Source organism: Electrona antarctica (genome assembly GCF_951216825.1).
Source record: "Electrona antarctica genome assembly, chromosome: 9".
Classification (NCBI taxonomy): Eukaryota; Metazoa; Chordata; class Actinopteri; order Myctophiformes; family Myctophidae; genus Electrona; species Electrona antarctica.
The window spans coordinates 55,298,726-55,310,024 of NC_136790.1; the positions used below are offsets into that span (position 1 = coordinate 55,298,726).

General features: G+C 45.3%; 1 protein-coding gene across 1 annotated transcript in view; it reads left to right on the forward strand.

Moving 5' to 3' along the window:
- Positions 1-6,918: 6,918 nt before the first annotated feature.
- The window catches only part of grk6 (G protein-coupled receptor kinase 6), a gene marked incomplete at its 3' end in the record, with an annotated part of 25,111 nt that continues 20,730 nt past the window's right edge, over positions 6,919-11,299 (forward strand). The window contains exons 1-2 of the mRNA XM_079510813.1: positions 6,919-6,990; positions 10,767-10,862. Coding sequence (XP_079366939.1) covers positions 6,939-6,990; positions 10,767-10,862 — 148 coding nt within the window. The 5' untranslated portion in view covers positions 6,919-6,938. The remainder of the gene's footprint in view (positions 6,991-10,766; positions 10,863-11,299) is intronic.

The following is an 11,299-nucleotide window of genomic DNA, read 5'->3' on the forward strand; positions in this document are numbered from 1 at the left end:
TTGTTGTAAATAGCTGCCACACACACACGGAGACGGAACGTTTCTGTAGAAGACGAGAACATTGTGAACATTTTAATTCCTATAGAAGAGCATTAAAAGGTGCATGTTGTCAACAGCCTGGGAGTCTGAAACTCACTTATCGATTTACAGTTCAAAGGTCAGAAAACCACCTGCAGCTCCTCACATGGTTCTGTCACGCAGGCCTCTCTCACCAAGGACTCCATTTCCCAGCAGGCCTCTCTCACCAAGGACTCCATTTCCCAGCAGCCCCTCTGCCCCTGTGTGCTTATATGTAAATAATGACTTCTGTGTTTTTTTGTTTGTTTTTTCCTATACAGGAAACATCAGCCCTTTCAGAGAGCTTAGAAAACAAACCATATTTAAGCAACAGAAAAAGAAAACCAATAGAAAAAAAAAAGTAAATGTTATTTTTTATTTTCTTATTGAAATATATTTAAGGAAGTGGAAGATGTCAGTTCTATAGATGTGTAAACTTTATACTGATTTTGTTAATAATTATTTGTTTTCATGATTTAATCAACAAACCATTATGTTCTAAATGCCACCTTTGAACCCCCGGCTTTTACAAAATACAATGAAACAGAAAAAAAGATATACTACCTTAAATTCTGATGTGGCCTGCACCATGCAGTGGTTCTCAAACGTTTCCATGTCAAGGACTCCAAAGTAATGTATTTATGTAACTTTAATTTGTATGTGAGGGTTTTAAATGGTAGGATTCTACGTATTATACGAGACATTAAATGATAACTTTCTTGGAAACTATTTTAAATGGTATAGAATTCAACTTTCTTGGAACAATTTTACTGTCCACAATGTTCACCTATAGCTTAAATAACGCCCCCCCCAAAAAAAAATTAAATAAATAAACGTAGTGTTGTCACAACTCTCTTAATTAAATATACTAATGAGATGCCACATCGGTGATCAGCCTGCCGGCTCCAGTGTGCTTTTGAGCAAGGCATTAAACCAGAGACGCAAAACGCCCTCCAGAACTACACAAAATTAGGGTCGTCCCGATCACGGTTTTTTTTGCTCCCGATCCGATTCCGATCATTTGGCTTTGAGCATCTGCAGATACCGATTTTTCCCGATCCGATATTTATATTTCATAGAACAGGTTTATGCCAACATATCACAACAGTACAATATCCCAGATCACAGACAACATCCAGTCTAATGGTCCAGTATGGATATAATATTGATACTAGCGATGTCCCGATCACGTTTTGGGCTCCCGATCCAATTCCGATCCGATCAGGACCGCCCTAACGATTTCAAAGTGACCCCCAGAACATATTTTGATACACGAGCCATTATGAATACGAATGAGTTATCAATATCAATCAATTCATCATGAATATTGTCGCTGTCGTGTAGCCTATAAACCTCTTAACCTCCATATTTTACTTACTTATACTTTTTTTGTGTTTTTATCGTAAATTGCTACAGCCTACGTGATCGTTCTACTATAGCGTCAGTGTTGATTTTGACATACATTTTGATTTTAGTCTTAAGTCATTCAGTCTCTTTTCATTTAGTTTTAGTCACATGGAATGTTTTAGTGTTAGTCCAGTTTTAGTCGACTGAATATCATACGATTTAGACTAAAATGTGTTTTGGCGGGCCTTGATGGCTGATTTTACACTTGCTGAAAATAGCTGATCTATTCTACAAGCTCACAACGCGTCGCAGCGCGAACTTGTAGATTGGCTATTTTCAGCATGCAACCACGACTTGTGTCTTTTACTTCTACTGGATCTCTTGTCCACTAGTCCCTTCCTAACATTTTAGTCTAGTTTTTATCAGTTGACAAAATTGTCAGTGCATTTAGTCATAGTTTTAGTCATCATAGCTTTAGTTTTCATGCAGTTTTCGTCAGTGAAAAAAAGTATAGTCGACGGACATTTTTTGTCATAGTTTTAGTCGGCGAAATCAACACTGACTTTAGCGCCACGCACGAGTAGCCTAGAGCACATCGACACACGCTGAACCAACGACGTGTTTCAAACTCGTCGATCTACTTTATAGAACTTTTTAAATGGAATCCTGAAAGGTTTTGTTTTGTACATTATGAGGGTTTTCCCTATACCCAACACAGAGAGAGAGAGATGGTCCACTTGCCAATGGGGCTCTATCGGCTGGCAAGTAGACTAAGATGCTATCAGACAATATTAATTAGAATCATCAAACACATCACAGAATGTCCAAGTAAAATGTCTAGGTGTATTTCGGTTGACTGTTATCTTCATGTTGAATGAATATATGTGTTTTTATTTCTCTGTGTGATCGGACTTGTTCTTTCAACTTAACGGTGATTGCTTGTTGCACTTGTTTCTTTAGACCCTTTTTGTCTCGATTTTCCCCCTAAGTTATTTTCTCAAGTTTTGTCGTTGATGTCGTTTTTATTAACAAATGAACTTAAGGAGTCTGTCTGGTTCTACTGTAGAGCTGCTCGCTGTATGCAAATAGATTCATTAATAATTAACACCATGTGTCCACGTGTGCCTTAATTTGTTTTAGAGGTTTCCTGCTTAAAGGTAACCAGCTTAAAGGGGCATTCCACTCATTTTCAACATTTTACTATGTCAAAAAAAATCATTAACATGGTGAATCACATCTTGATGACGTCATCAAGATGTGATTCACCATGTTAATGATTTTTTTCAGACCTCCAGTTCTAGGAAACACAGAATGGTTGTATAATTTCCACACAACAGCTCTAAGGTGTTGAGTGGAAAATGAGTGGAATGCCCCTTTAAGTTCTGACATTTTTTTGCTCTCTTACGGAGCTATGTGTGGCTGCAGGGTGCCTGGGTTGACTTGGCCTGTTGTAGCGCCACCATGAGGCTGGGCTGTACTGTACAGTACAGTACAGTACAGTAGAGGGTACTCCCACACGGTAACTCTGTCATTTCTCAACCGTTTCGGACCCAGGGCAGCTCTCCAGAATCGGCCCGCCCCCCTGGGCGCGTTCCTGGGGGTCTGGATGTTCCGGGGGACCCCTGGAGACCCCCACATTGGTAACCCTCATTTCTCTACCGTTTCGGACGTGGGGCGGCTCGCCGGAACCGGGCCGTCGCCGTGGTCCTGTGGGTCTGGAACCTCCGGGGACCCCCACACGGAGTTGCACCGCTCACTTCACACGGGTGTGATTTTTTTTACCATTCAGATAATTGAGCCTGCTTATTGGGGATAAAATGTATCTTGACTATCTGTGTGTGTGTGTGTGTGTGTGTGCGTGTGTGCGTGTGTGCGTGTGTGTGTGTGTGTGTGTGTGTGTGTGTGTGTGTGTGTGTGTCACGACTTGGCCTGTTGTAGCGCCACCATGAGGCTGATTTGAAAACTGTCAAGTGGCATTTCTTCCTCAGCCTAGTGGGAATATGCATGCACAGTTTCACCGCAATAGGACGCTGCGTTGAGGAGTTGTGGCGATTTGTACCAAACGGGGACAAAGCGGGCTACTCCTGATAAGTTTAGAAGCCAATCATAGCCAATCAGGATGGATTATGAGAAATCAAACAAACCCGTCTTGATCACATGACTATGGAGAGCATGTGTACCGATGTGCGTGAAATTTGGATACAATCTGAAGGAGTAATATTAGAAAATGTGTTTTACATATGCCGGCCTCCTGGTGGCGCTATAAAGAGCAGATGTGAAAAATTCCAGGCAAAGGTTTTTCCTTGGCCTCTAGGGAGTTGGCATACAAAGTTATCCACAGATCCGTGCAGTTAGAGGTAAAAACACTAATCGGCCAGTTCTAGCGCCACCATGAGGCTGAGTTGAAAATGTTCAAGTGGCATTTCTTCCTCGGCCTAGTGGTATTGTGCGTGCACAATTTCACGGAAATCACACGATGTGTTCATGATTTGTAGCATTTTGTTTGAAACTGAGCACTCCTGCGAACCTTGGAAGCCAATCTTAGCCAATCAGGATGGATGGAGTCTGAAAAATCTGAAAGACCTGTTTCGTAGGAATGTCTCTAGAGAGACTGTGTACCAATTTGCGTGATGTTTGAACAAAATCTGTAGGTGTAGCCCAGGGGTTTTCAACTGATTATGAACCAGGGACCACCACCCTGACTGAGAATCAACCTGGGGACCACCACCCTGACTGAGAATCAACCTGGGGACCACCACCCTGACTATAGAATCAACCTGGGGACCACCACCCTGACTGAGAATCAACCTTGGGACCACCACCCTGACTATAGAATCAACCTGGGGACCACCACCCTGACTATAGAATCAACCTGGGTACCACCACCCTGACTGAGAATCAACCTGAGGACCACCAACCTGACTATAGAATCAACCTGGGGACCACCACCCTGACTATAGAATCAACCTGGGGACCACCACCCTGACTATAGAATCAACCTGGGGACCACCACCCTGACTATAGAATCAACCTGGGGACCACCACCCTGACTATAGAATCAACCTGGGGACCACCACCCTGACTGAGAATCAACCTGGGGACCACCACCCTGACTGAGAATCAACCTGGGGACCACCACCCTGACTGAGAATCAACCTGGGGACCACTGTTGTGTTGGGAGGGGGGAAAGAAACTCATGTTCCTGTTCATTGTAACTTACTCTATGAGTAAGTGTAACACCCGGGATTCGAACTCTGGTCTCCCGCATTAAAGTCCAACATCTTAACCACTAGACCAAAGGGATATCCCTATAGACCATACATGGGCAACTGGCGGCCCGCGGGCCACATGCGGCTCCCACCTTCACTTAATGCGGCCCTCAGATTAATTTCGGAATACTGATATGTTATTGATTTCAGCTGTTACAAACATGCAAACATGACCCGCTTTAATTACTTACAGTCTAAATTAGTAGTATACAAATGTTATTGGTTTTTTTAGCTCAATTGTTTTTTTTAGCTCAAAACGCGTCGCGATGCGACGCGTTTTGAACTTGTAGATCAGCTATTTTTGCTACGACATGCATGCAATGTGGCCCTCTGGAGTGAGTGTGGAAATATAGTGGGCGTGGCCCTTTCCATCGTCAAAGTTGCCCACCCCTGCTGTAGACCATATTAGGCTGTTGAGGCCATAGATATTATAAGAAATAGATGCCTCATTTGCCGCTGCAGTTCATTGGAGCGACGTGTATCCCAATGAAGGCGGAAGTGCAGTGCTGAAGGCTTCTTTTTTTTTTAAACAAATCTTTATAACAGTCATGACAATATACATTACAAAACAAGACAAACAAAAAACACAAACAACAAAGTTATTAACAATACAACATCAGAGCCAGGGGGGATTAGATTACTAACAGAAAACATTAAAGAGTGAACACAAAGCAACAGTTCTCTGCAGCTTTCTTATTTAGAAGTGCTGAAGGCGACTGCGTCGCTGCCCGAGTGACGTCACTCATGTGACTCCTCCATGTCTCTCGCTGTCACTCAAGTGACTACTGGCCAATCACAGCGCGTCTTTTCCGGGACTTATGTTTACGCACGCGGAAGCTTGTAAGCTTCCGCTTTGCTTCCGCTAATGCTTTGCAAGGAATGTCGGGAAAATTGTGCCTTCAATGGTGACCATAGAGTATATAAAAGGATAGAGACTGAACTGGCGCGAAGCTCCGCCCCTCCCAGCTATTCATGTCAGTGGAAGTTGCTCAGTGGCGTTTTGAAGCACCCGGAAGACTGCCGGAAGTACCGTCTCAGAACGTCTACTTCCGCATTTGACCACCAAATTTTGGTGGTCAAATGCGGAAGTGCAACCGAGAGCTCAATGTTAAAGCCCAGCTGCACGGGGTTTCCCGGTCATGAATCCACGGGTCCGCCTGTAGTCCCTCCTCCTACCACTAGGGAGGAGAGCTTCAACGTTGAATAGCCTCACTGGCCCCTTGAGGCCATCAGGCAGAGGCTCTGAGCCACTCTGCTACACTCACCCCCCTTTAGACCTCCTCCCACAGGGAAACCCCATCCGGGTCACGGCACCAATGTATAAACACCCGGGATTCGAACTCGGGTCTCCCGCATGAAAGTCCAACATCTTATACCACTAGACCAAAGGGATATCCCTATATGGACCAGGGGAGATATTAGACTTTTGAGGCCATCAGGCAGAGGCTCTGAGCCACTCTGCTATACATAAGCAGACACTTGCAGACGGACGGAGTGCAAAACATACTCTCTCCTCATGCCTTCGGCCTGGTGGAGACAATAATCAGATTACTAACTTCAACAATATTTGCCTGGTGGAGATCACAGAAAGGTGGAAGGAATGGGATTCATTCAAAGTGTTCTGGCACCCTCTACTGCACATTATTAATGTTTTTGATTGATTTATTGAAGTATGTATTGATAGTTTGCAGAATTACAGTACATTTCAAGCACAACTCAATACAAAGACTGTTAACTGAGTGGACGACACCATAAAGCATTACACTTGTTTACAAGAGGGTCCACCAGACTCCACCTTGTTCAATTCATCATAACATTTAGAGACGCGTGTGTGTGTGCGCGCGCATGCGTATGTGCGTGCGCGTGTGCATGCGTGCGCGCGCGTGCGTGTGTGTGTGTGTGTGTGGTCACATTTTACATTGTGCATATTTAATGACGACGCCCATATTTGGCAACGACTGGGGGCGTGGCTAACGCCGAAGAGGGGAAAGAGGAAACGAGAACGCGCACTCAAGCTGCGCGTGTGTGTGTGTGTGTGTGCGTGCGTGCGTGCGTGCGTGCGTGTGTTTATTGCGACGCAGTGATGAGGAAACGTACTACAGGAGCTGTAACTGTCGGTTTGAGTGAGTTTAGTTCAGCTGGTCAGTTTCAGCTAGTTATTATTAAGATAATTCAACTATAGTTGATGGTTTTCTTTAGCTATAGAGGCTAGTTATAGTTGAACTAGTTAATTGAGTTAATTAGTCTCTATTTAACGGACACGTCATGGAGTTGGAGAACATCGTTGCAAACACGGTTCTGCTGAAGGCACGAGAAGGTACCGTTACCCTGTGTGTGTGTGTGTGTGTGTGTGTGTGTGTGTGTGTGTGTGTGTGTGTGTGTGCGTGTTCAGGCATTAGCCTATATTATTTATTATTACAATTTAATATAATGCACTCATTGCACTGCATGGTTCTCAAAGTGTGGACCGGGGACCTGCCAAGGGGTCCGTGAAGGGATGTCCAGGGGTCCCCCTATAGCTGTGGCCATTTGAGAATTGTAGCCAATCTACAAGCTCATCACATTGGTCCCTGCGATGCCTTGTGAGCTTGCACATCTGCTATTTTCAAAACATTTAGAAAAAAATGTGAATTTTTCTGAGAAAATGGTGAATAATCTTCGATAGAAAATAATAATTTTAACACAAATCATTTCTTGTGGGGTCAGCAGTACTGACTCCACTGTGAGGGTCCATGTCTCGGCCCCATACAGCAGTACTGACTCCACTGTGAGGGTCCATGTCTCGGCCCCATACAGCAGTACTGACTCCACTGTGAGGGTCCATGTCTCGGCCCCATACAGCAGTACTGACTCCACTGTGAGGGTCCATGTCTCGGCCCCATACAGCAGTACTGACTCCCCTGTGAGGGTCCATGTCTCGGCCCCATACAGCAGTACTGACTCCCCTGTGAGGGTCCATGTCTCGACCCCATACAGCAGTACTGACTCCACTGTGAGGGTCCATGTCGATTGATTGATTGATTGATTGAAATATTTATTAACAGTTTGTAACAGTACATTTCAAGTACAAACTCAATACAAAGACTGTTAACTGTGAGTGGACGACCCAATAAAGCATTACACTTGTTTACAAGAGGGTCCACCTTGTTCAATTCATCAAAAACATTTAGAGACGTACAAATAGACACTTCTATATTATAGTCAAAGAACAGAACAGGAATTCATCATAAAGGAGGTAAAAAAGAAACATACAGTGAGGGGAAAAGGAGTGGGCAGTGGGGGGAGGGGGATTCCGATTTTACGGGGGCCATGTTGCAGCCGTCCGTAGGTGCCCTTTGAGAGCGGTTTTGAAGGAGTCAAGGGATTTGCATGTCTTAATGACTGTTGGTAGGGCTTTCCACATTTTGGTGGCATAGGAGCTAAAATAATTTAGTCCCTTGTTTGTGCCGAATCTGGGTTGTACATGGTTCGTTGCACTCCCTCTGGTGTTGTGGGTGTGGACTTCGTTAACATTAAGGAAGTATCTAGACAGGTACATGGGTATCTTGGTGGTGTATCGAATCTTGTGGACCAGACCCATTGCAAGATGCTGTACTCTGTCGTCGACCCTAAGCCATTCCAGCCTGTCAAAGTGGGCAGGGGTGAGGTGGGTTCGGGGGGTGAGGCCAAGTAAGAGCCTGACCAGTTTGTTTTGGGAAGTCTGGAGCCTAGCTTTAAGGGCCTTTGAGGTGCTGTGGTACCAGGAGGTGCATGCATAGTCAAATAAACCTTGTACGAGGGCTCCTGTTGAGGTCTTCAAGGTGTTTTTGTTGACCAGTGAGGAGATCCTGTAAAGGAATCTTGTTCTTTGGTTGACTTTTTTGATTACGTTGGTGGCAATTTTATCACCGGAAAGATTAGCCTCCAGGATGGAACCTACTGTAGGTAGGTAATTTCCTCTTTACGTGTGATAACATTGTCACCCACTCACCCACTGTCTCGGACCCATACATGCAGCAGTATAATAGCTTTTATTTGTATTGATAGAATACTGTATTAACAGTTTTCAATGTTTGCTAAGAGGACCCAAGTTAAACCCAAGAAATCACTTTGGCATGTTTGCCAAAGTGATTTGTGTTTACTTTGAGGCCAAAGTGATACATTCAAATTCCATTCCAATCCAAAGTCCATTCAAATGAATGCATCTTACGACAATGCAATGTAGAAGAAGTATAATGTTAAAGGCAATTAACAGCTTTTTTGTCATGCATGTATAAATTAGATATAATCATCTCCTGGTGTGATCTTTAGCAGCGCCCCTGGCTCCAGGGGCGGCGGTGGCTCAGGGGTAGAGTGGCTGGATGGTAAACGTAAGGTTGCCAGTTCGAACCCAGGCTCCCCCAGAGTTAGTGTCGAAGTGTCCTTGAGCAAGACACTGAACCCCTACTTACTCCTGATGTGCTGCTTGGTGCCTTGCATGGTTTCCCCCGCCATCGGTGTATGAATGTGTGTGTGTGTGAATGTAATGCACTATGTAAAGCGACTTGGATAAATGCCCCATATAAATGCACCATTTCCTGCCCTGAACCGCTGGCCAGGCTAAAACTGAACCGCTGGCCACGCTAAAACTGAACCGCTGGCCACGCTAAAACTGAACCGCTGGCCACGCTAAAACTGAACCGCTGGCCACGCTAAAACTGAACCGCTGGCCACGCTAAAACTGAACCGCTGGCCACGCTAAAACTGAACCGCTGGCCAGGCTAAAACTGAACCGCTGGCCACGCTAAAACTGAACCGCTGGCCACGCTAAAACTGAACCGCTGGCCACGCTAAAACTGAACCGCTGGCCAGGCTAAAACTGAACCGCTGGCCACGCTAAAACTGAACCGCTGGCCAGGCTAAAACTGAACCGCTGGCCACGCTAAAACTGAACCGCTGGCCAGGCTAAAACTGAACCGCTGGCCACGCTAAAACTGAACCGCTGGCCACGCTAAAACTGAACCGCTGGCCACGCTAAAACTGAACCGCTGGCCACGCTAAAACTGAACCGCTGGCCACGCTAAAACTGAACCGCTGGCCACGCTAAAACTGAACCGCTGGCCACGCTAAAACTGAACCGCTGGCCAGGCTAAAACTGAACCGCTGGCCACGCTAAAACTGAACCGCTGGCCACGCTAAAACTGAACCGCTGGCCACGCTAAAACTGAACCGCTGGCCAGGCTAAAACTGAACCGCTGGCCACGCTAAAACTGAACCGCTGGCCACGCTAAAACTGAACCGCTGGTCACGCTAAAACTGAACCGCTGGCCACGCTAAAACTGAACCGCTGGCCACGCTAAAACTGAACCGCTGGCCACGCTAAAACTGAACCGCTGGCCACGCTAAAACTGGGGGTTCTCAAACGTTCTCATGTACAGGACCCCCACATTGACACTCATTAGCCCCACAGACCCCCATTTTAAAAGATATGCCAGGGACCCCCCATGAGAGAAGATTTTTACGACTCTAGCAGTGATTCTCAACCTGTTTAATTTCAAGGACCCCCCAGTTTGACATGCATTAGTCTACGGACCCCCCATTTAATGGCATTACTATCTCTGGGACCCCCAAATTATCATCATTGTCATTGACCATATCATTAATCCTGGTGACGCAGTGTTATAGATTCACGGTCGGGAAAACTTGGGATTCCCTTCTCGCGTACCAGTGGGACATGTCCCGCGTACCAGCACAGGTATACACGTACCAGTGGTTGGGAACCTCTGTTTTAAGCATTATGTTATGCTTTATCTATTGAAAAATAGCAGATCTACCAGCTTGTATATCTGCTATTTTGGAAAAATCGTGAAAATGTGGCACAAATCTTTGAATATATATTTTTCAACTCAAATCTTTGCGTCTGGGGAGGTCCCTGGAACTACATATTTTCAGATGTGGGTCGGCGGCCAAATACAGATCATTCTGGGGGTCCTTGATATGAAAATGTTTGAGAACCACTGACACAGAAACATGAGGGCTTTTCAGAAAACTGTCAGGATTCAGAAGAATTTTTTTTAGAATCGATCTCAGGTCAAAATGGGTTAATTATAAAAACAACATAATGTTTTCTTTCAGGCGGGGGAGGAGCCAGGAGAGGAAAGAGCAAGAGATGGAAGGCAATGCTTCGTTTTCCTCACATCAGCCTGTGTGAAGATCTGCGGCAAACAACAGGTTAACCCCCACACACACACACACACACAGACACACACACACACACATGCACGCACGCACGCACGTACACACACACACACACAGACACACATGCACGCACGCCGCACGCACGCACGCACGCACGCACGCACGCACGCACGCACGCACGCACGCACGCACGCACGCACGCACACACGTACACACACACACACCCAGACACGCATGCACGCACGCACTAGGGCTTTCACTTCTAGCGATTTTTACTAGTTGCCTAGTTTATTAGTCGACTAGTTGTTTAACTACCTATTATGTAAAAAAAAAACCTTAAAAAACCTATATGCTAGACTATAATCTGCATATAGCTGATCTTGAGGCCTACAAAAACGCCTTTTTTATTATCAACTATAGTCAACTAGTACTAACAAGGTCGACTAGTGGATATACTAGTCGACTAAATG